This window comes from Trichoderma evansii, assembly GCF_050947405.1.
Source record: "Trichoderma evansii strain SZMC 28006 chromosome Unknown GGI43scaffold_19, whole genome shotgun sequence".
NCBI classification, from domain to species: Eukaryota; Fungi; Ascomycota; class Sordariomycetes; order Hypocreales; family Hypocreaceae; genus Trichoderma; species Trichoderma evansii.
The window spans coordinates 420,627-440,418 of record NW_028145187.1 but is presented as its reverse complement, the minus strand read 5'-3'; the positions used below and the strand labels follow the sequence as shown (position 1 = coordinate 440,418).

The 19,792-nt window shown below is 51.4% G+C and overlaps 6 protein-coding genes across 6 annotated transcripts; 3 read left to right on the top strand and 3 right to left on the bottom strand.

The window, feature by feature from the left end:
* Positions 1 to 191: 191 nt before the first annotated feature.
* GGI43DRAFT_133028 (SANT/Myb-like DNA-binding domain-containing protein) lies at positions 192 to 2,053 on the bottom strand. The gene is made up of 6 exons (XM_083199201.1): positions 1,795 to 2,053; positions 879 to 1,404; positions 727 to 807; positions 587 to 670; positions 468 to 523; positions 192 to 401 (listed from the first exon to the last, which is right to left on the bottom strand). Exons 1-6 carry the CDS (start codon positions 1,866 to 1,868, stop codon positions 323 to 325), a joined length of 900 nt encoding a protein of 299 aa, XP_083057888.1. The 5' UTR covers positions 1,869 to 2,053; the 3' UTR covers positions 192 to 322.
* A 3,511-nt stretch (positions 2,054 to 5,564) lies between these two features.
* On the top strand, positions 5,565 to 6,571 carry GGI43DRAFT_132981 (uncharacterized protein). Its single transcript, XM_083199200.1, has one exon. It carries the CDS (start codon positions 5,672 to 5,674, stop codon positions 6,317 to 6,319), a length of 648 nt encoding a protein of 215 aa, XP_083057887.1. The 5' UTR covers positions 5,565 to 5,671; the 3' UTR covers positions 6,320 to 6,571.
* Positions 6,572 to 7,232: 661 nt separating this feature from the next.
* Positions 7,233 to 8,400, bottom strand: GGI43DRAFT_132945 (uncharacterized protein). The gene has a single exon (XM_083199199.1). It carries the CDS (start codon positions 8,096 to 8,098, stop codon positions 7,373 to 7,375), a length of 726 nt encoding a protein of 241 aa, XP_083057886.1. The 5' UTR covers positions 8,099 to 8,400; the 3' UTR covers positions 7,233 to 7,372.
* A 1,595-nt stretch (positions 8,401 to 9,995) lies between these two features.
* On the top strand, positions 9,996 to 10,915 carry GGI43DRAFT_386401 (uncharacterized protein; the record flags this gene model as incomplete). The annotated part of the gene is made up of 2 exons (XM_083203790.1): positions 9,996 to 10,052; positions 10,115 to 10,915. 2 exons carry the CDS (start codon positions 9,996 to 9,998, stop codon positions 10,913 to 10,915), a joined length of 858 nt encoding a protein of 285 aa, XP_083057885.1.
* Positions 10,916 to 12,641: 1,726 nt separating this feature from the next.
* GGI43DRAFT_386400 (dihydroxy-acid dehydratase) lies at positions 12,642 to 14,768 on the top strand (the record flags this gene model as incomplete). Its single annotated transcript, XM_083203789.1, has 5 exons — positions 12,642 to 12,791; positions 12,866 to 12,963; positions 13,026 to 13,033; positions 13,143 to 13,250; positions 13,312 to 14,768. 5 exons carry the CDS (start codon positions 12,642 to 12,644, stop codon positions 14,766 to 14,768), a joined length of 1,821 nt encoding a protein of 606 aa, XP_083057884.1.
* Positions 14,769 to 15,163: 395 nt separating this feature from the next.
* GGI43DRAFT_424674 (uncharacterized protein) lies at positions 15,164 to 19,785 on the bottom strand (the record flags this gene model as incomplete). Its single annotated transcript, XM_083208407.1, has 7 exons — positions 15,164 to 15,373; positions 15,437 to 16,030; positions 16,102 to 17,093; positions 17,406 to 17,893; positions 17,925 to 17,928; positions 18,859 to 19,382; positions 19,460 to 19,785. 7 exons carry the CDS (start codon positions 19,783 to 19,785, stop codon positions 15,164 to 15,166), a joined length of 3,138 nt encoding a protein of 1,045 aa, XP_083057883.1.
* Between the last annotated feature and the right edge of the window lie 7 nt (positions 19,786 to 19,792).

The window sequence follows — 19,792 nt, the reverse complement described above, 5'->3', positions numbered from 1 at the left end:
GCAAAAAAAGTGAAAGAAAAAAAATAAAGTGAAAATAATGACAAAACCATGTTTTGCCCATTAACGAAGTAGCGGAAAACCCGGCCGTACTCCTTACTGTTGTTCCCTTGCTTTTCTTCAGAGATTTGCATCTGGAGTTATTAACTGGAAGCCCTTGCGACACATAAAAGACCGAAAAAGAATAATAAACAAAGATAAACTGGTTTCCTCCTTCTCCATAGCGTGTTGATTTTTTTTCGAATTTTTCTTTTTTTATTGCTCTCCAGAGCCCATGTGCTATCAAAGACCAAAATAAAATAAAAGACGACCTCTAGGTAGAAGATTACGATCGTCGAACAGCCCGGCCAGGAGCATTGGTCAGGCTAGGGCGCTGGTGAGCAATCACGTCGAGTTCATCTCCCCTTGGGATTGCCAAAGAGATCTGTATGAGAGTTAGCGGGACCTCGATCGTTGCGGTTAACCCCTACCGGCCAAAGACTGTAAGCATACCTGGAAAATGCTCCTTTGCATACTGCTCACAGGCCTGCACAAAGTTAGTACCCGAATCTTTCTGCCACTATAGAAAATAATCAGGAGGGGAACGTACCTTTGCTGGTTTTCCAACTTTTTGCCCAATCACCTTCCACTTGTTGTTCTCATACTCTTTTATAGCATTCAACAACGCCTGGCTCTGAAGAGACTGATCAATCAATGAGACATCAATATTGGAACCAGGTCATTACTTACTTCGTCTTCGGCAAACTCAGCATAGTGCATGTCCTTGTACCAGTGCTTCTTGACGGAGCCCTCTGTTCTTGTGGGGAAGGTCTGTGGATATGAGTTAGCTTCTCCTTTCTCTTCCAGATCTTTCTTTGTTCTTTTTTCATAATTATACATACCTTGGCAATCTCGGCCCAGCTGTTTCCGGCATCTCGCATCTGCTTCAACCGCAGCTCTTCTTGAGGGGTCCAAGGCGTGTTGGTCCGGCTCTTCTTGGCAGGAGGAGGCACGGCAGCGGCGGCAGCGTTTGCATCCTCAGTCGCAGCAGGCGGTGGCTGCGAAGGAGGAGCGGCTTGAGGAGCGGGCGGCGTGGGCGCCGGAGGCTGACCCTGGACCGGGGGCACGGGAGGTGGAGCGGCGGCCGTGGCGGGTGAAGGGGCAGCGTTTTGAGCCGGTCGCTTCCTAGGACGGGCATTAGGCTGGACCGAGGGCTGCTGAGTCGGCGTCTGCTGCTGGGACGGCGGGCCATTTGGCGGCTGCTGCGATACGCTCATGGGCGGCTGGACTGGCGTTGGGTGATGTTGCTGCTGCGCAGCCATATTAGGCTGGGCGCCGTAGGGAAACTCCATGCGCTGCTGCTCGTTGCGACGCATATCGGCCGGGTAAGGATGGTTACTGTTCGAGGCACCCCGGTTAGCAGACTCGCTGGCGGGGGAGGGGAATCATCATGGCATGGCATGGAACTATGCATGGTATAGGAAAAGGCGCCCTCGAGATGGGGGGCCGGGGTGTGGGAAGCGGGGAGAGGGAGAAGAGGGCCATCGTTGCGCCAGGCACAGCACAGCGGGCGAAGTTATAGAAGGTATCAACAAGAGGCAGACGGTGGTACAGCATTTCGTTTGTCTGCCGGCCGGTGATGCCACGACTGGGGGAGAGGTGTAAAAATAACAAAAACAGCAGCAAAGAAAGATTGGTGCAAAGCCCGGGAGATCGTCGATGGCGGCACAGAGGCGGCGACCCGGCCAGCGTGAGGCCCTTGGGTCATGGTCGACGGCGCATGGCAATGTACCAGGAACAAGGAGATCGAGTACTTACTGCATGTCGTTGGACGGGTGGGGGGAGTTGGAGTAGACGTAGTCCGGCACGGGGCCGACTTGCCACTGCTGCATGATCTGAGGATAGCGCACGCGAACAAGGTCAGTAACGATCTCGTGTCTCTTTTTAAGCTTTTCGCGGAATTAAAGAGGATTTCAGGATGTAGCAAAGAGAAAAAAAGTGCCCGCGCGTGGTTTTTTCTGCTCTCTAGACGGAGAGACTGTCGCACGCGGCGCGTCCAGGGCTCGACAAGGCTGTCGACCGCAGGATAAAAAAAAAATAAGAAAAAAAAAATAAACGAGGAAAATATAGAGAGGGGTTGTCTGTCTGTCTGTCTTTTTCTGCTGCTCAAGCACCGCTTACGCGCAGGCACGCGTAGAGCCAAGCTCCAACTGATGCCGTCTCAAGAACTGCAACGGCACGACGCGACGCAGGCCAAGAAGCATGAATCCGGGCACTGGCGCATCAACAATGGGAACACACAAAGCATCCCCGTCGAAGCTGGACGGACAGTTGCGAGGGCACAAGGTGAAGAAGCCGGCGAAGAGGGAGCAAGGGGGGAAGAGAGAGAGGAAGTCCTTACGGGCGAGGCAATCAATGTAGGTCAATGTTGCCTAAAGCATCCGACTTGGACAAGACTGGCTCGGCTTTTTTTTCCTTGGTCAACCAAAGAGCAAAGCTGGGGGCCGAAAGGGTCAGGTTGCACAATTCGCCAAAGTAGTGCAAGACCACTTGGATCAACAAAGTACTTGTAGCCGCAGTGGCACCGAAAAAGGCCGTGGAGGGGGCGAATTGGGGAAAAAAGAAAAAAAATATTTATAATAAAAAAAGGTGAAGGCTCGACTGAGACGCGTGGTGGACTGATGGCTTGGGGGAATGATGTAGCTAGCAAAGTACAAGTTTTGCCGCGAGAGAGTAAAGTTGCGTCTTAGTGGGGGGGCAGCAAAAAGTGTTGGTTAGGGGCAGATCCGAAGCCGAGGCGACGGTGGGCTTGGGTTACTATTGTGACGGGTGCAGACGGCGAATTGAAAACCGGCCAAGAGGGATTAATTGGGCTGGCAATAAGAGGGAACGGGAGCGAGTTGGGGGGGTCAGTAATTCAAATCTGCGTGGACGAGACTCGGCGTGAGGATGGATGGATGTGCTGACAAGGCTCAGCTTAGCTCTGTGCCAATCCCAGCTGCTGGCTGAGCGGTTGGCTTTGGCCAGACTTGGCTTGGCTTGGCCTTGACTCGACGCAACTCGACCTGAAGAGAAGACGCTGGGCGGGAGTGACGAAAGGGTGGCCAATAATGATGAGGATGGTGGAGGGAAGTACAGACACACGGACAGATGGATAGGTAGGTAGGTAGGTAGACAGATGGACAAATAGACAGACAGACAGACGGTAAACCCAGACAGAAGCCAGGGTAAAAAAAAATTGACAAAATTGAGAGAAAAAAGGAAGCATCAACGTACGACGGATGTTGGTTGGCTCGACGCCGGGAGAGGCAGGGCGAATGATGCAGTGGTACTGCCCGGTACTCCGGAGAGAGAGCTGCGAAGACGCGGATCGGCCAGGGTTTGGTCGTGGGCGGATAAGTGCAAAACAGTCGTTCGCGGTGCGTTGGAGGGCTGGCGGCCGCAATATCAAAGCAAGGTGGTAATACTACTGGACAAGCAGCAGATGCGTGGGATCCGAAAAGCGTGTGCGGTGCGACTGGAGCAAGGCAAGTGGTAGCGTAGCGGGAGTGGGAGTGAGTGGGAGTCGGCCTGCAATGGCGTGTAGCCGGTACGTAAGTCGCCCCAGTGTGTTTTTCTGCGGACACGCAACGCAACGCACGCACGCAGCTCGTTACGCACGCGATATGCCTCGTCTGCTCGTGTCGGCACTCTGCAGCTCAGGTCGCAGCAAACAAGTCGGTCGTTGCGAGAAGCTGTTCCAGGCTGTGGATCCGCGGCCCAGACGTGCAGCGCAAGCTTGCGATGGCCAGGTCAGGTCAGGTCGGGTTCAGCTTCAAGTGCTCGCAAAGTCCCAAGCTCGGGGGTGGAAGGTCGAGCAGTACTTGGAGCCCAAGTAACTCGGTTGGGTTTTTTTCTTTTTTTTTCTGGGGGGAAGAAGTAGATGTTTTGGACTGGGACTGCGACTGGGTCGGGTCTGTTTTGGGGAGGGAGAAGGGAGAAGGTCGGCCGGAGCGCAAAAGAGAAGAAAAGCTTGGCTCTGTGGGTGGGATCCACCGACGAGGTGCAACTCGACATGTCGCGGTACCGTCGCTGCTGCGTCCCTGCTTGCAATCTCGAGGTGTGCGTCGAGGGGCGTGCAGGTACCGGTACGGCGATGCTGCGGCGCGATTGAGACCGGGGCGCAGGGAGGGGCGTGACAGTGCGTCACTCACACTATGGTCTCCATATCCACACTGTCTCCCTCAGGCATTGCGTTGCACAGCATACAGTGTCCGGTTTCAGAACGCAACGGTGGACTGCCTTGTCGCAGCTCGCGCGGGAATCCGCAGCAGGTTGCGGCGAAGCACAGGCCTCCAGCGCCTGCCCTCCCTTGGCTCCTGCTCGGCAACGCACGGTACGGGCTACAGGATACGAGAGTACAAGGACGCGATGCTAGTCGGTCGGTATACGGTACACAGCACCCGATACGTATACGAGTACATCCATTTAGTACATACATGCATCACTCATGCAGCTCTAGAGCTCGACTCGACTAGCACCAAGCAAACCTACTGCTGCTCACCTTGAAGACAGATAGACAAGCAGAGCATCTGGGCGCGGGCACCGGGACGCAGCAGCTCGTACCGGTTCTTCCCTCTCGTCCCCGTCACTTCCGACACGCTCTCGTACTTGCACGTACCTGTACTAGCGGCCTGCTGCTGGCCTCGCACAGTCACAGTTACAGTCAGAAGTGAGCAGCACCTGCATACAGTGAGGAGCCAACTTCCGATAAAAGAAATTGGAACGCGAGCGCAGCAGCTGTTGGGAACTGCTGGGGCACATGGCGCCATCCAATCAGCGGCTGAGAACGCCTACGCGTTGGCGCTGCAAATTGGGCTGCGCACCTGCCGCTCCAGCCACTCATTTCGCCGTGCAGCCAATGGGCGGGCCGGGGCCACAAATTGGATGCGTTCATGTGTAATGGAGCGGCGAGTACAAGGAGCGGCGCGGGAGCAGGGCCAAGGTAGGCGGTACCTGTGGCGGGAGTACATGGAGTTGCATCCAGGCGTGTACAAGGTACGAGGGATGCTCAACCCGATCCATCCCTCACCAATCTACAAACTTGGTCATTAGTGGCTGCAATTAGTGGCTGCAATTAGTGGCTGCAAATAGTGGCTGTTGTACTAGCATTGAAATGCGTAGGAGGCAGGTAAGAAAAGGCAACCGTGGCACAAATTGTTAAGTAGTAGGGCTTAATTATTGGAAATTAATTGCAAAAGGCAGCAACTCTAAAGACTCAACATTATATTGCCTGCAAATTACCAAAGTTTGAGATCATGGCGTGTCGTATTCGGCAGCCATGGACAAGCGACTACGCCATTGGTACCAGATACTTTGCACTATCCATTTTAGCGGAGGAAAGTACCTACCTGGATACAGCATTCGCAGCAGCTTCTTTGTGCCTTCTTTCTATTTTTATTATCGAGGAAATTAACAAAATGAAGAATCCCAGTAATTGACGCAACAAGCTGATGATCAATCTGTCCTCACAGCCTCTTCTCCAATCCATCTCATTTAACAAAATCCCTTCTATATTACTCTCCCGCCGTTCGCTTAGGCAACCAAGGCTTTCCCTGTCTCCAGATGAAGGGCATGAGCAAAAAGCGGAGACTGCGGCGATTGCGCGCAATTGGTTGGCCGCCGGCGGTTGGCCGCACTCTGGCCATGCCATGCCATGCCATGCTATGCCATGCATCAACAAGCGCAAAAGCAACGCACCGGTGATGTGATACGCGATGGCCTCTCTGGGGAACCTGGGAATGGCAGGCAGAGGATAGGCAGCCAGCCTTCTTCTTTTCTACACAAAGCCTTGCGTGGAATCGGCCCTTGTACGAGCTGCCAAACAGCCTCAAGCTGCGCCATCACCGCAGGATCCACGACATTCGGGCTAGAGTCACAACAAACAACAAAAACAGTCAACAAGAAATCGATACCGTGCCGTGTTGAGCGCCTTGTGCTGCCAATCTTCCAGAATGCGCCCATCCCGCCCAACCCCTGCAGCGCCGCCGCCTCTGCTCGCGCGAACTGCAAATCGCCATCATACCTCGCCGCCATGTACTCGATACCTTTGGCTGGGCTGGTCAGGCTAGGGCCGCATCGCTGGCCACGTCCGCGGCTCCACCTTGTACATGCCTTGTCCAGATCTAGGTGTCTCGACCTTCATCAGGAGCTTGGGGTGACTTGTGGCGATTGTACCTCGCCCTTGGGGTGGAGGACGCGAGTCTTTTGGCAGTTAATGTGGCTACGTTTGCATGGGAATAAAATCCGATTCGTTCTAGGGAGATCAAGGCGCTCGATTCATTCCATGGGTTTATCGTGCTGAAGGGCGATGGGACGGGGAAGACGATGCGGCAGTGATACCTTGCACAGTACTGCTACCTAGGCTCGGTGCCAACACCTCACCAGCAGACTTATCTTTTAATATACGGGCTTTTACGCACCCCGTCTACTCCGTAGAGCCAGCCAAATAAGGTACGGGAGCGAGCGAGCAGATGAATCTCCCAGTCTCCGCACTTGCAATATACGTCCACGGGGGGATCATTTGGGCATCCATCTTTAATTCCGGCAGGCCTCTGGCTGGGGTTGGACTTGGGCAGCTGGACACTGCTCTTTAGGGGAATGCGATTTATCCGGAGACTTGCTCCAGTTGCCGTTATGAGCAGCGTAGATTACCAAACAAACCTGAAAGGGAAATACTCCGCTAGCCAATACCAATGCAGTACGAGATGCAGGTGCAAACGCAAATGCTGCATATATTCAATCAATATTGGACTTTCAATATTCTCGCCTGATGAATGCTTCAGCCAACAAACAATTATAGGGTAGGCTACTGCACATGCGAGCGCTTTAGGGAAAGTATAAATCGACCTGCCTTATCAAATGGAGCATCGCCAAGAGGGTACTATGCCAAATGCTCTATATGGCACAGGCGACATCGCTTACACCGAGCAGTTGTCGGCCAATCGAAGTGGCCGAGCGGAACATACGAAAAGACATGCAGATGCTCCAATAACTCAGATATGAGGAGATGGAGCGTTCCTCTTGCGTTATTGGACGAAGCCCAGCAGATGCTAGGGGGCGGCTGGTGTGATTAATCATATCGACCGTGTCGCTGAGCGGCGGATTCCAGCGCACGCCGCGCCGAGCCGGTCTGCCTGATTCATGAGCTGCTCAGTTCTGCTCTTATCGGTCTGTTTGACTGCCTGTCTTGATATCTGCCCGTCTATTCGCATCCTACGCGGCAGTGCTATCCAATTAAGGGGAGCCATGCTTGGCAAAGATCTACAAGTAAGACGTCGAAAGGGTGCATTATCCGCTGGAAGAACATGACCAGCCGGAGAGGTTAGCCGAGATGCACTCCCCCAAATGGGTCATTTCACCACACATTACTTCCATGTGATAATACAATTGCTTTGCAGATATTGCATAAACTTTCACAACATGGAATTGTACTAGTACAGTTACTCGCCACGAGCTGGCACTGGCAGGGAGGAAAAGAGAGAACAAGAAAAGGACTAATTGGTAAGGTGGAAATCGAAGAGGAGATTAAACCCAGAAAAAGCAGCCGATCGAACGTGCTTGTCATACGATTCCGGGTGATTTGGCGTTTACTCATTAGCCACGCGCGGTCAACCGGAGGATCCCTTGCCAGCTTCCTTAGGGAGAAACTCGAGATTGGCTGCGATGCAGCCCATGGAAATGAATTGCGCCCGCTTTTCTCCAGATTACCCTGGGCATAGTAGCGACGATGCTGCGGTGGCCCGTGGTGAGAGAACCAGCGGGACAAGACAGCATTGGGTATGAATACGTGCATACTCTGTCCTTGTTTCGAAATCGCAGCCCTACTCATGACAGCGGTGGCTGGTTGGGTATGCCATACATGTTTCCAATGGATCGTGCTATCCATATCAAGATAAGTGAGTGTGAGCAAGTAAAGTTGACAGGCAACAAGGAAATAGTCTTTTCCGGGGCGAGCGTCGAGTTTGACATGAACATGTTTGGTTCGTTCTATGCTCGGGAGAGGAGCAACCCGTATGGTTGATGCAACATTTATCCACCCCGGCAGTTTCTCTTTTGTTTCCCTCTCTCTTCTCTTCATCATGCACCTTATAAAACAACTGCCACCATCGCAAGCGCTGGCGTGAAACAGAAAACGGGCCAGGCGCCAACAGCTGGAAGGCTGATACTCATATGAGGAGCGCCAGCCGTCGTTAGCGCGTTTCGAGCACAAGTTGAAACGCGGCTGCACCAAGGCCCGGCGGCCAACTGTGAAGCCTGAAGCAGGGCGGCTACCGGAATGAGAAACGACGAAATCGATAGCCGAGAAGGGGAAAGGAAGCCTCCGTCTTTTTATACATTTTTTTTCTTCCTGCCTTTTGGCGTAATGATTTTTCGTTGGCAGGGCTCAGCACTTTCTTATACAAGGCTTGCTTGGGATGTGTAGACCAGTGGGTTACGGGCCATTACACAAAAGGCCAACTAAGCGTAACTACACGCAGTATTGAGCATAGTTTTGTCCCCAGCACATTAAAATCCTGGCCTAAGCGGAGAATTTTGTCATGCTTGTGTATACGACGAGCTACTGGACGTGGCCCGTAAATCGTGGGTCCCAGTTCGCAGCGCCACCCAATTGCGTCAGCTCTTGCTCGACTTCCCGCCCAATTTAATATTGTTTACTTCTTTTTTTCTTGTTTTATTTACTTCGATGGGGATAGCCGAACAAGGGGTCAACTGGCCCTCAGGAAACGGTCTCCCTGTTTCGACAAGGGAAACAGTCTTCAAACAGCGACGTCCGCCTCCTTGCATGGTGATCTCCTACGATGGCCGAGACGATCGTTACGACTCGAGCTCGGGTCTAAGCGTCCTTCAAGGCTAGGAGAAGCCGGGCGAAGAAGGGAAAAGACGAGACGTTAATACTGTAAAAGGAAGCCTTGCTTGGGTGGCTCGACTGATCCCAATTGAGATATAGACTTGTTGGAGTGAACAGAGAAGAAGAGAGTGCTTTGAGCTGGAATCTCAATTGTTTCTCCTTTCCTTTCGTCTACTGCTAGATGGAGAATGATTCAACTCTTGGCATAATCTATCGACAGATCATGGGCCATACTGTCGGCTCCTACTAACAGAGAGCAAACAATCTTCACACAACTGCACTGCCCCGCATATCGAACGGCGGCACTAATATATCGGAATTCAAACACGCCGTTTGGTCAAAGTGCCAGAAGTGCATGAATGTTTGAAATGCGTTTCTTAGTGCCGTCCCGAGACCCTGCTTGACCGGGGCTGCATAAGAAACAATGCCTAGGAGACCCCTTCCACTGGACAGATCAGAGGCCAGAACGTTATGCTTATGTTGGAATCTGTTACAGGACTCCTCAAAAGTGTCACAGGCTACTCAGATCTCACAGAGCCGGACCAGGGACCCCTGCCAAGGCGCCAGAGCCGCCAGGGCAAGTCTGTTTCGTGGGGACCACAAAGAGGCTAATGGGCCAGCAGGAAGTTGAGCAGGTTTTAATACTTGCTCAATTCCCCCTCGCTCGTCCGTTTCCCTATTCCTCTCTTCTGTTGTCGAGTTGATATTTTTATTTGGTTGCATCCCTCGGCGTTCGGGTCAACATATTTTTCGCTTCTTTACTCCGATTTTTATTCCATCTATATTCTAATTTTGTTCTTTTGTGGCTGGTTCACAAAGTTCATTCATTCATTCACTTGACTTCAACTAGCTTGGCACTGGGCGCCATTGGTTCGGGATACCCCATACTCTATCTAGACCGGACTATTCTGAGACGAACTTACATTGCAATCTGATAAAATTTCATTTTCACTTTTGCCATTTTCATTTTTCATAAAAAGCTTGCATCAAATTCAGTTGGTTGTACACTGCCACGACCTCTGTGGGGATTATTACGTGGCAAAGGCTTTGGTTTGGCATAAAGCGACTGCAATACCCTTCTCATATTTTGGACACAACAATATCTCAGTCATAAACAATGTCATCAACAATGACTTCTGGAAACCGAAGAATGACTCGCGGAGGACGCGCATGGAGTGAACAAGAGGTAAATTGAAGCAATCAATGCTATACGAATTGGAGAGTAGCAATAAGCTGACTTATATTCAGGATGCATTCCTCATGCAGACTCGTGAAAACAAAATGCCATACAAGCAGATTGCTCATCAGCTTAACAAGACAGAGCTGGCTTGTCGGCTGCATTTTCACCAGTTAGTCCGTAACAGTGCTCGTGGTCGTCGAAACAGAGGCTCGGTGTCTTCCATGTCAGACCTCTCGCCTGAAATGGATGCCGCAGCGCTCTCTTCTTCAACTTTCCGCAGAAAACGAGTGTCACACAGAAGGAATGAGAGTGACAGCTCGATGTCGACTACATCTAGCCGGGAATACTATCTTCCAAGAATTACAGAGTCCGGTGGCGACCCTGCCAGACAGCACATCATCCTGCCGAGACCCGCAGCCATGCCTGAAGACCCTGCATACGCCGCCAACCGAGCAGCATGGCGTCCTCACAGCGTGGCTGAGGAGTTTGCCCCCATCCATGACAACCATTACCATCATTACCATCACAGAACACCATCTCTGCCACCGCAAAGAGAGACGATGCCTCTCCCTTTGCCGTCGACTGCGGCTGATATGCCGGCACATGTCGACCTCCCACGTCTCCATGCCATCTACGACGCTCACCGTGGCGCCTTCTGGCACCATATTGCCAGTGAGTACGGCTACAACACGTCCCCGGAGGCGTTGGAGGAGGCATGGAAGGCTGGCGTGCAGCAGTATCCTTACCCTTCCTTTAACCGTCCCATGACGCCTGTGAGTAGCCCTGAGGTTGAGAGGAGGCACCATAGTGTGGACAGGACAAGGATTTCGTCAATCATATCCGGGGATGATGATGCTGATAGACGATAAAAAAAAAAGAATGAATAAAAAAAGAAATGTAATAGGGGAGGTTTTTTTTTACTCTCTGAGGAGAGCTATTTTACTATCTATTAATTTTTTCCTTCCTACTCATGAAGAGATGCGAATTTTGATACAACTTTTCCTTTCTACTTGACGCAATTTATTCTTGATACGTTAATTCCTTGATGTATCTTTTTTTTAAGAGGATACCATTAGTGGAATATCATACCCAAAGAAACTTTTATTCTTTTATTTAGGTTTCCTTCTCTTATTTCTTTTCATCTTTTTACAATGGAGTTGGGGTTGGACGGGAAACATGCTGCTCCGTAGACGATACGGAAGAGAGCAAAATAGAGGATTGAAAGGATGGCGCTTGATGGAGTTTATTTATTTTTCCTTTACTGATATTTTCTGAAATAAAAGTACTTTTTTATAATTTTTCTTTTTCTACTTTGCAAGTAACCATTTGACTATCTGGATGTGAATGTCTTAGTATTTTGAGTACAATAGGTGGAGTAAGATAGAGGATTGCTAGTTTGATGCAAAAGAACATGAAGATCTTTTACTGAAATACCTTGGAAAGAAGCTTTCTTTCTTTCCTTCTTTTATTTTTTTACGAGTTGTTTTCTTTTCATCTTCAAAAGTGATTGTCTGCCTGCGAGCGTGTCTCTGCGAGGTACGATTTGCATTTTGGGTTCAAAGGCGTGTTTAATAGGGTAGGGTTGCAATACCGGTAGACTGGCTACCTTCATAATAGCAACTGGTCCCTAGCAAAGTTACGAACCGAGTTTCTCTTTCCATGACTGTGGAGTCCAAACAAACGAGCTTAACTTTTGACCCTTGAAAATACCATTTTAAGCATTTCTGGATGAATTCCTAGTCTCATCAATAACTTCCATATACCAATCCCTTTCCATACTGAACAAGCTCTTGGCGTTGAAGCTACTCCGTAGTTGAAGCCAAAAAAGAACATGAGTAACACCAGCGCTATGATTCGGGGACGCTCCGAAAGGCCCCGCAGAAAAAAAAAAGTCTCCAGGTAATACTGCACTACAGCTATTAGGCTGAGTTGGGTAGAGCAACGATGACGGAGGGGCGGCAGTGGGTTGCGGAGGGGTGGAGCTTTGGGAGCTGGAGACGAATGATGGAGAGGTGAGGGGGAGGGAATGAGAGATGAAGCTGTGATGTTTTTTTCTTTGTTTAGTATTTTCTGGTTGTTCATTGATCTCTTGAGTTTAAGAGGTATTGATATTCGTTGAGAATCCAATTGGTAAGTGAATCATTTCCTTTTCCTTTCCTTGTATTCTATCCCGTGTAAGCTGTGCCGATCACAGCCCACAGAGTATGACCTCAATCCTCCGAGCTTCCACACCCTTCAATTGCCGCTTCCAAGCTTCAATTGCCGCCGCATCGGACAAGTTGAATGTGACGAAGAAAAGGAGAGGGGAGGGTCCAGTTAAGCTTAGCTGGCCCTCGGCCTCCGGAATCGCTTCTATTTCAAACCGGGTGATTTGATAATAGTGGTACGGCGCGTTGCCAAGGCATGGATGGAGCTTCTCGACGATGTGGGGTATGCTTGACTTTGAGGGGAGAAGATCATGAGCTGGTGACCGTTTTATAAATAAGCTTTCTCCTGTTGGCTGCTTCTGCTTTTTCTTACATTGAGTGATGTAGCTAACATCATAGCTGATATTATTAAAGAATATTTTTGCAGGCAAAAATTCACATTTAGAAAATGGCGTCGCAGACATCTGGCAGTGCCGAGCCGGTACACGACCCCAAGTCGTCGAGCGATTACATCCAGTTCAAGGCTCTTCCTCCCGGAGGAGCGCTGAATCGCTGGTCGGCGGGCCTTACTAGAGACCATGACTTTCCCGGAGCACAGGTGTGTTGTATACACTATTGAAGAATTATTTGTAAACGTGTATATGAGTTAAGCTGACACGGTTGGTAAAAAAGGCTATGCTTTACGGAGCTGGAGTCCCGGATAGGGATACGATGAAAAATGCGCCGCAAGTTGGTATTGCGAGCGTATGGTGGGAGGGCAATCCGTGCAAGTATGGAATATGTCATTTTATTTGAAATATTGGCTGTTTTGAAGCTAACTTGAGTATTATAGCACACATCGTGAGTGCTTGACTTTGACGACCTCATAACATCCAAGATGGATAAAATGAGCATCAAGCATGCATCGCTTTTATGCGTCAACTAGCAAACTAATACGCACCCATGATAGTACTCGAATTCGGCCAAATCGTCAAGCGATCCGTTGAGAAACAAGGCATGCTCGGCTGGCAATTCAACACCGTCGGCGTGTCAGACGCCATCACCATGGGCGGCGACGGTTCGTCTCATATAATATATAATCTCGTATCGAACCCTATGTCATTCTAATAAGCTCCCAGGCATGCGCTTCTCCCTCCAAACCCGTGAAATCATCGCCGACTCCATCGAATCCGTCACCTGCGCCCAGCACCACGATGCAAACATCTCCATTCCCGGCTGTGACAAGAACATGCCTGGCGTTGTCATGGCCGCGGCACGCCACAACCGACCTTTCATCATGATCTACGGAGGCACCATCCGCAAGGGTCATTCCAACCTGCTGGAGAGACAGATCAACATTTCCACTTGCTATGAAGCGTCCGGTGCGTACGCCTACGGCTCTCTCAAGGCCAAGAACAACCCCGATGCGCCTGGACGCTCCAGCTCCGACGTCATGGACGATATTGAGCGCCATGCTTGTCCCGGAGCAGGTGCCTGCGGAGGCATGTACACGGCAAACACCATGGCCACTGCCATCGAAGCAATGGGTCTCACTCTGCCCGGTTCATCCTCGTATCCAGCCGTCTCGCCCGAGAAGAATCGCGAGTGCGAGCGTGTCGCAGAGGTCATCAAAGTCACCATGGAAAAGGACATTCGTCCCCGTGACATCATGACCCGCGCAGCTTTCGAAAACGCCCTCGTCTTGACCATGATCCTTGGCGGCTCAACAAACGGCGTGCTACACTTCCTCGCCATGGCCAACACCGCCGGCGTGCCTCTCACCATAGATGACATTCAGCGGACGAGCGACCGCACGCCCTTCCTGGCAGATCTCGCCCCCAGCGGAAAGTATCTCATGGAGGATCTGTACAAGGTCGGCGGAACGCCCTCCGTGCTCAAGATGCTCATCGCAAAGGGTCTCATCGACGGATCCATCCTCACTGTCACTGGTAAGACTCTCGCTGAGAACGTCGCCGACTGGCCTTCTCTCGACCCTGGCCAGCAAATTATCCGACCCCTCGAGGACCCCATCAAGTCCAGCGGCCATATCCGTATCCTAAAGGGCAACTTCGCGCCCGGTGGCGCAGTGGCCAAGATCACCGGCAAGGAGGGCCTCAAATTCACCGGCAAGGCCCGCGTGTTCAACAAGGAGCATGAGCTCAACACCGCCCTGACAAAGGGCCAGATCAAGCGTGATGACGGCAATCTGGTGCTGATTGTACGATACGAGGGACCCAAGGGTGGTCCAGGCATGCCAGAACAACTGCGCGCCTCAGCAATCATCATGGGTGCGGGATTGAGCAACGTGGCCCTCGTTACGGATGGTCGATATAGCGGTGCCTCTCACGGATTCATCGTAGGCCATGTAACACCCGAGGCTGTGGTAGGAGGCCCAATTGCGCTGGTCCAAGACGGAGATGAAGTGACGATTGATGCGGAGACAAACAGAATCGACGTTGCCATATCAGACGAGGAAATGGAAGAGCGAAGGAAGAAGTGGACGCCGCCAGAGCCAAAGATCAAGAGAGGAGTGTTGGCCAAGTATGCGCGGTTGGTAGGAGATGCGAGCCACGGAGCTGTAACAGATGGATGGTGAGGGTGTTCATTCTGTTTGCGTTAAATAACTTGTATCAATGGAAATATAATGAAAGATGGAATGCTGCTCAAGACAGTTCGCTTTATGATAGTATGACAAAAGATAAGAATTATAATGACCATTCGCCCGCTCCGTCATGGGAAAAAAAAGGGGAAGAAGGGAGTTATGTTCTTCAAGCTCGTACATAAAAACAAATGAGGGAATGTTTGTAAAAAAAGTAAAAAAAGAAATCGAAGGGTATCGTGCCTCGACTGCTGCTTCCTCTAAAACCAATCAATCAACCCAGTCTCATGAAACTTTGCACATCACTGCTCTTCCCCCTCGCTATCCTATCGATGCATGGACACATATATACATATAAACATGTTTGTCTCTCAGTCACAGACTCATCGCATTCAATCGCCCAGAGGCATACCCTCCAGAGAGTCCAATAGGCGGCGCCAGTTATCCGCCAACATCTCCGCATATTTGACGCGCTCGCCAGCCCAGTCTTGGTTCCATCTGCTGACGTGGTATTGGGTTGACTGAAAGGTGATGAGTTCGTCTCGGAGACACTCCTTGACGAAGATGGAGCGGTTGTGCTGCTGCACAATGGACTCCTTATCCTGTTTTCCGCAGTGTTAGCTCTAGTAGATACGCAAAAATTGCGGAGAGGGCATCAAACGTACCTTGATGATGGCCTCTGCCACCCTTTCAATATCCCCGGGCTTGACTAGACCTTCTGGCTTGGATCGCAAGTTGGCCAGCTTGGTCTCATTAGCTTGTATTCTCCTTTCCAGGTATGGAATGTTGTCCTTGTCCAATCGCTCTCTTCGATCAAACAGCTCACGGAGGCTGACTAGAGCATCGCGCTGTCGCTTCAGATCCTCCAGCACCCCTTCGTCCCATCCTCGACTCTCGTCCTCGAGTAAGCTTTGGCAAGTTCGCAAGTGTCTGCTCATGGCTGTTAAACCGTCATTGAGCAGCGGAACTTCGCTCGTGTCGGTAGCGTAAGTATCTGCCGAGGCTTCCGTGAGTGAAATGAGGGACATGGCAACCCTCGCATGATCCGCAGCAACACCCTCCGTTCTTTTGACGAGACGATCCATAATGTTACAGGAAGTGATGTACAACTCGGAAGAACGACGAACTCCGTTGCCTGTTCGGGTAAAGAGATCCTCAAGAGTTGGCGGAAGCGAATCTTCCAGGCCAGGGGGCAGTACCCGATCAGTGAACTCGTCTTGGACAGAAATTGTTGCCTGCTTTCGCCAAACCGCAAGTTCCTGCATTTAGTTAGCAAATTTATTTCATCTCTATTTTGCGAGTATATCAGGAAAAAGACTGGGTAACCTACTGTAGGAACTGTCAAGAACATGACAACCAGCTGCTCCTGGTTCAGAATTGGATGCCGTACGAGAGCGTTGAGGAACCTAGCCAGCCCTCGTCGTCGTTTTTCGATAAAGGCGCCGTCGTTGGATAGATGATTGCCATTGACAGCTACACGCTTGGGAGGTAGCAATGGCAGCATCCTAAAAGGATATCTCTTGTGCAAGCAATCCAATAGCCACACAAAGTCGCTGTACCGGCGAACGACCTTGCTCCCACGTCGCTGGCTCGTAACCTCGTAGTTGTGGTGCTGAAACATGAAGATGCCCTCCTTTCCAGGCATGAGGGTTACAACGACGTTTTCCTCGGCGCTGTTTCCTACGCGGCCGCCCAAACTTCGGGGCGGTGCCATAGTCGGCGGACCTCCAGGCCCTGAACCAGCGCCATCCGCTCCAAACAGGTTCTGCATAGTGGGCATCGGTGGGTTCTGAACCTGAGGAGGCACATCATTAAAGCCACCACCAGAGGGTGAGCTGCCGTAGAAGCCACCTCCCCAGCCGCCTTGGCCAGACAAAGAACCACTCGAAACTTGCCTTGGGCGGTTGGATGGGCGGGCTGACTCGGGCGGAGCACTGTAATGGTTCGTGGGACGTGGCTCGAATGATGGAGGCGCATTCTGGTTGAAATCGTGGTTGTTTCCATTGACTGCAGGGGTGTGATTCTCTGATCCATTTGAACGGGAATGGGAGTGACCCTTGTGCAAATCTGGCGTGTTCCACGGATCGTCTTCGGGGTCAACCATGGTTGATCTGGTTAGGACGTTTGAAGGAGGCGGCGGAAGCTCAAGTTCGGGTTGCGGTTCGGGAAGCTGTGGCTGAGGTTGGGGTTGAGGCTCAGGCTTATATTGCTCGGGTTCTGGCTCATGTTTGGAAGGGACCTGTGGTGGTTTCGCCGCAAGTTCGGTAATAGGAGGCATAACGACTTCGGCGGTTAGGCCGGGCAAGTTGGGCTGAGGTATGTCTAATGAAGAGCACGAAACGTTAGCTGGCTGCCTAAGAAGGAAAAAAAAGAAGAAAAGAGAGAGTGTTAGTAAAGCATAGTTGTTGCAGGATTCATCAGATCAGGTGGCGACCACCAATCGGTTGTCTGATCGTTTTTGACATGAGTGCGACTGAATCGCAACTGACGATACGGATCGAGAGTTGGGGTAAATTGATTGGTATTGCAAGGGTCTCCATGATGTAATGCCCTGGCATAAAGAGTGACGTATATTCACGACCAAGATGGGACAGAAAAAAGCAAACAAAAGCCGTATATAAAGGTGCAACTCACTTCGTCGTCGTTCATCAACCCCGTCGAGGCTGATGATGTCGCCCTCTTGCGCCAGCCCAATCAGCGCGAGAACCACGTTGAACTCGTTTTGCGACAATAAAACATCCGACCCTTGGCCAGGAGCCACAAGCGCCATGATGCGCGCCTGGGCATCAGCATCCAGCCGGGCCACGGCGAACAATTTGGCGATGCCAGCAGCTGTGACTTGGCCATCTCGGCCATCCTCGCCCACCACGGCATCAAATGCCCCGATGTAGCTCTCGGGCACGTCCGAAGCCGGCAGCAGGTTGCGGATCATCTCAGATCGGCTGCGCTGCTTGCGCGGCGTGGGCATGTCCCAGGGCGAGGAGGCGCCGCTGTTATCATCGAAGAGGCTGGAGGAATTGCGGCCAGACGCAGGTTCCTCATCGAAAAGACCGCCTCGGTGGCTCGGCGGCGAGCCCATGGTTGGGCCATTGTCGGTGGGCTCGTCTCCAAAGAGCGACATGCTGCGATGGCCGGGGGCCGATTAGGACTTACAAAGCTCGCTGTATATCTCGTCTGACAAGTGGGAAAGAAGAGGAACGAGAAGCCAGACAGCAGGAGAAGCGAGAGAATTTGTTGCGGTCGCGGGGTTGCGAAGCGTCGGAAAGAGGCGAGGTTGGTTGTCGCAGTATTAATGATGAAGCAGGGTTGGCGAGCCAAGGCGGCCTAGTGTTGCGTTGCGTCTTCCTTTAGCTCGGCGACTGCGTAATGGCGCCGCTGTAGCGCCCTGCTGGCTGGCTGGAAGACGACGATATGGGTCCAAGGGAGGAATATACACGGAGCAGCTGACGTAGCAATTAATAATGATATTAAAGAGCGAGAGAGAAATAAATAATTAAGAATTAAAGGAATTGTAAAACTGTAATTGAAAGGGAGAAAAGAGAAACCATTAGTCCGCAGACATACGGTGTGAGACGCCGAGTGTAGTGTAGACGTTGGAGAACCTGGGCTGCCAGGAGTCATGGCCCCATCATATCTGCAAGGCAGAGCAGATAAGCGATGGAATGGGTGGCGATATCTCGATTATGAACAAAGTACGAGTTCAGTGCACTATTATGCTCTACTTTTAGTATAAACGGTGTAAGATGGACATTTTGTCCGTTCAGCGCACTTACTAGGTACTTGTAGCCTTATACTTGGCGATGGAAAAATGAGCTGCACTCAGCATTACGGATACGGCACCCATGGATGACAATGACGCGGCTGACGCATGCACAAAATTTATGCCCGTTTTTACATATACATATATTATACATTTTGCCCTTCATTCTGCATCATCCTCTATCCTTGAAACATGTAGCCTTTTCTCCCCAAGTCCATCGCTCGATCTATGCGCAGCAAGACCCAAATACAGCCATCATTCATAACGTGACACGCCCGCTCTACCACAACGTCTCTTCCGCCTTCTTCTTGTCCTTCTTCACCTCACTCTTCACCTTGTGTACACCAGGCACCCTAAAGTACAAACTGGGTGACTGGCCTGGAGCAATCTGGTGGCTCAGGTATCCCCTGTGTGCAGGATCTCTGTAGTACTCGATATCGGCACGGCTCGTAGGATCTGGTAATCTGTATCGGAATGGGCCTTTTCTCGCCTCCGCCAAGATTGCCTCCACATGTTCAGGACCAACAGGTAGGGGTCGGTCTGTGTTGACGGACTCGCCAGTAAGCAGTCGCTGGATGGCCAGTCTCGTATAGTACCTGGTGAGAACCTTGCCTCCTGTGGCTTCGATGGCAGCAATTGCGCCTGCTGAGACTCTTGATACCATGACGTTGATGGGCTGTTTGAGGGCCTCGCTGCCGCCTGAGAGAATCTTGACACCATCTTTGACGCTGCCGATCAGCTTGCTTTCGATCAGCTCCTTCGGGGTGATTTGCTTTGTGGGGTCGAGTCGGCCTTGGTCGATCCAGTTCTGGATCTGATCCAGGTTCACCTCAGAGATCTTGGGTGCTCGGCTGAAGAAGGTCAGTATCTGTATCTTGAGAATTTGGCGGGGCGCAAAAGTTAATGCCCCGCCTCCAGAAGCGCTCACAAGTTGTCGAAACCCTTCCTGCCGTGCTTCACGATCAAAGGTGTCTGACCACCCTGGAACCAGGGCTTGACCTTTCCATGCTGTCTCTGACCCTTGTGACCTCTTCCGGAGGTCTTGCCGTGGCCTGAGGAGGGACCGCGACCAACTCGTTTTCTGTTTTTGATAGCGCCGGCATTGTTGGCCAGGCTGCCTAGGATCGAAGCATTACGGGTTTGGGTTTGCTGGAGGGTGAGCCTGGCAAGACAGGCTGTCAATGAGGTGGCGGGAGTGTTGACGGCGACTCGGCAGCACGAAGCTGTGCTGAGAAACGGTATCCGGGGAGGCATCGTGGTA

Excerpts from the sequence above, each read along its gene's own strand:
- GGI43DRAFT_133028 (XM_083199201.1), bottom strand. The coding sequence starts at position 1,868 with ATGCAGCAGTGGCAAGTCGGCCCCGTGCCGGACTACGTCTACTCCAAC. Across the intron at positions 524-586 it reads AAGTTGGAAAACCAGCAAAG|GCCTGTGAGCAGTATGCAAA; the intron begins GTACGTTCCCCT and ends AACTTTGTGCAG. Across the intron at positions 402-467 it reads ATGCTTACAGTCTTTGGCCG|GGGAGATGAACTCGACGTGA; the intron begins GTAGGGGTTAAC and ends GGCAATCCCAAG.
- GGI43DRAFT_132981 (XM_083199200.1), top strand. The coding sequence starts at position 5,672 with ATGCCATGCTATGCCATGCATCAACAAGCGCAAAAGCAACGCACCGGT.
- GGI43DRAFT_132945 (XM_083199199.1), bottom strand. The coding sequence starts at position 8,098 with ATGATGAAGAGAAGAGAGAGGGAAACAAAAGAGAAACTGCCGGGGTGG.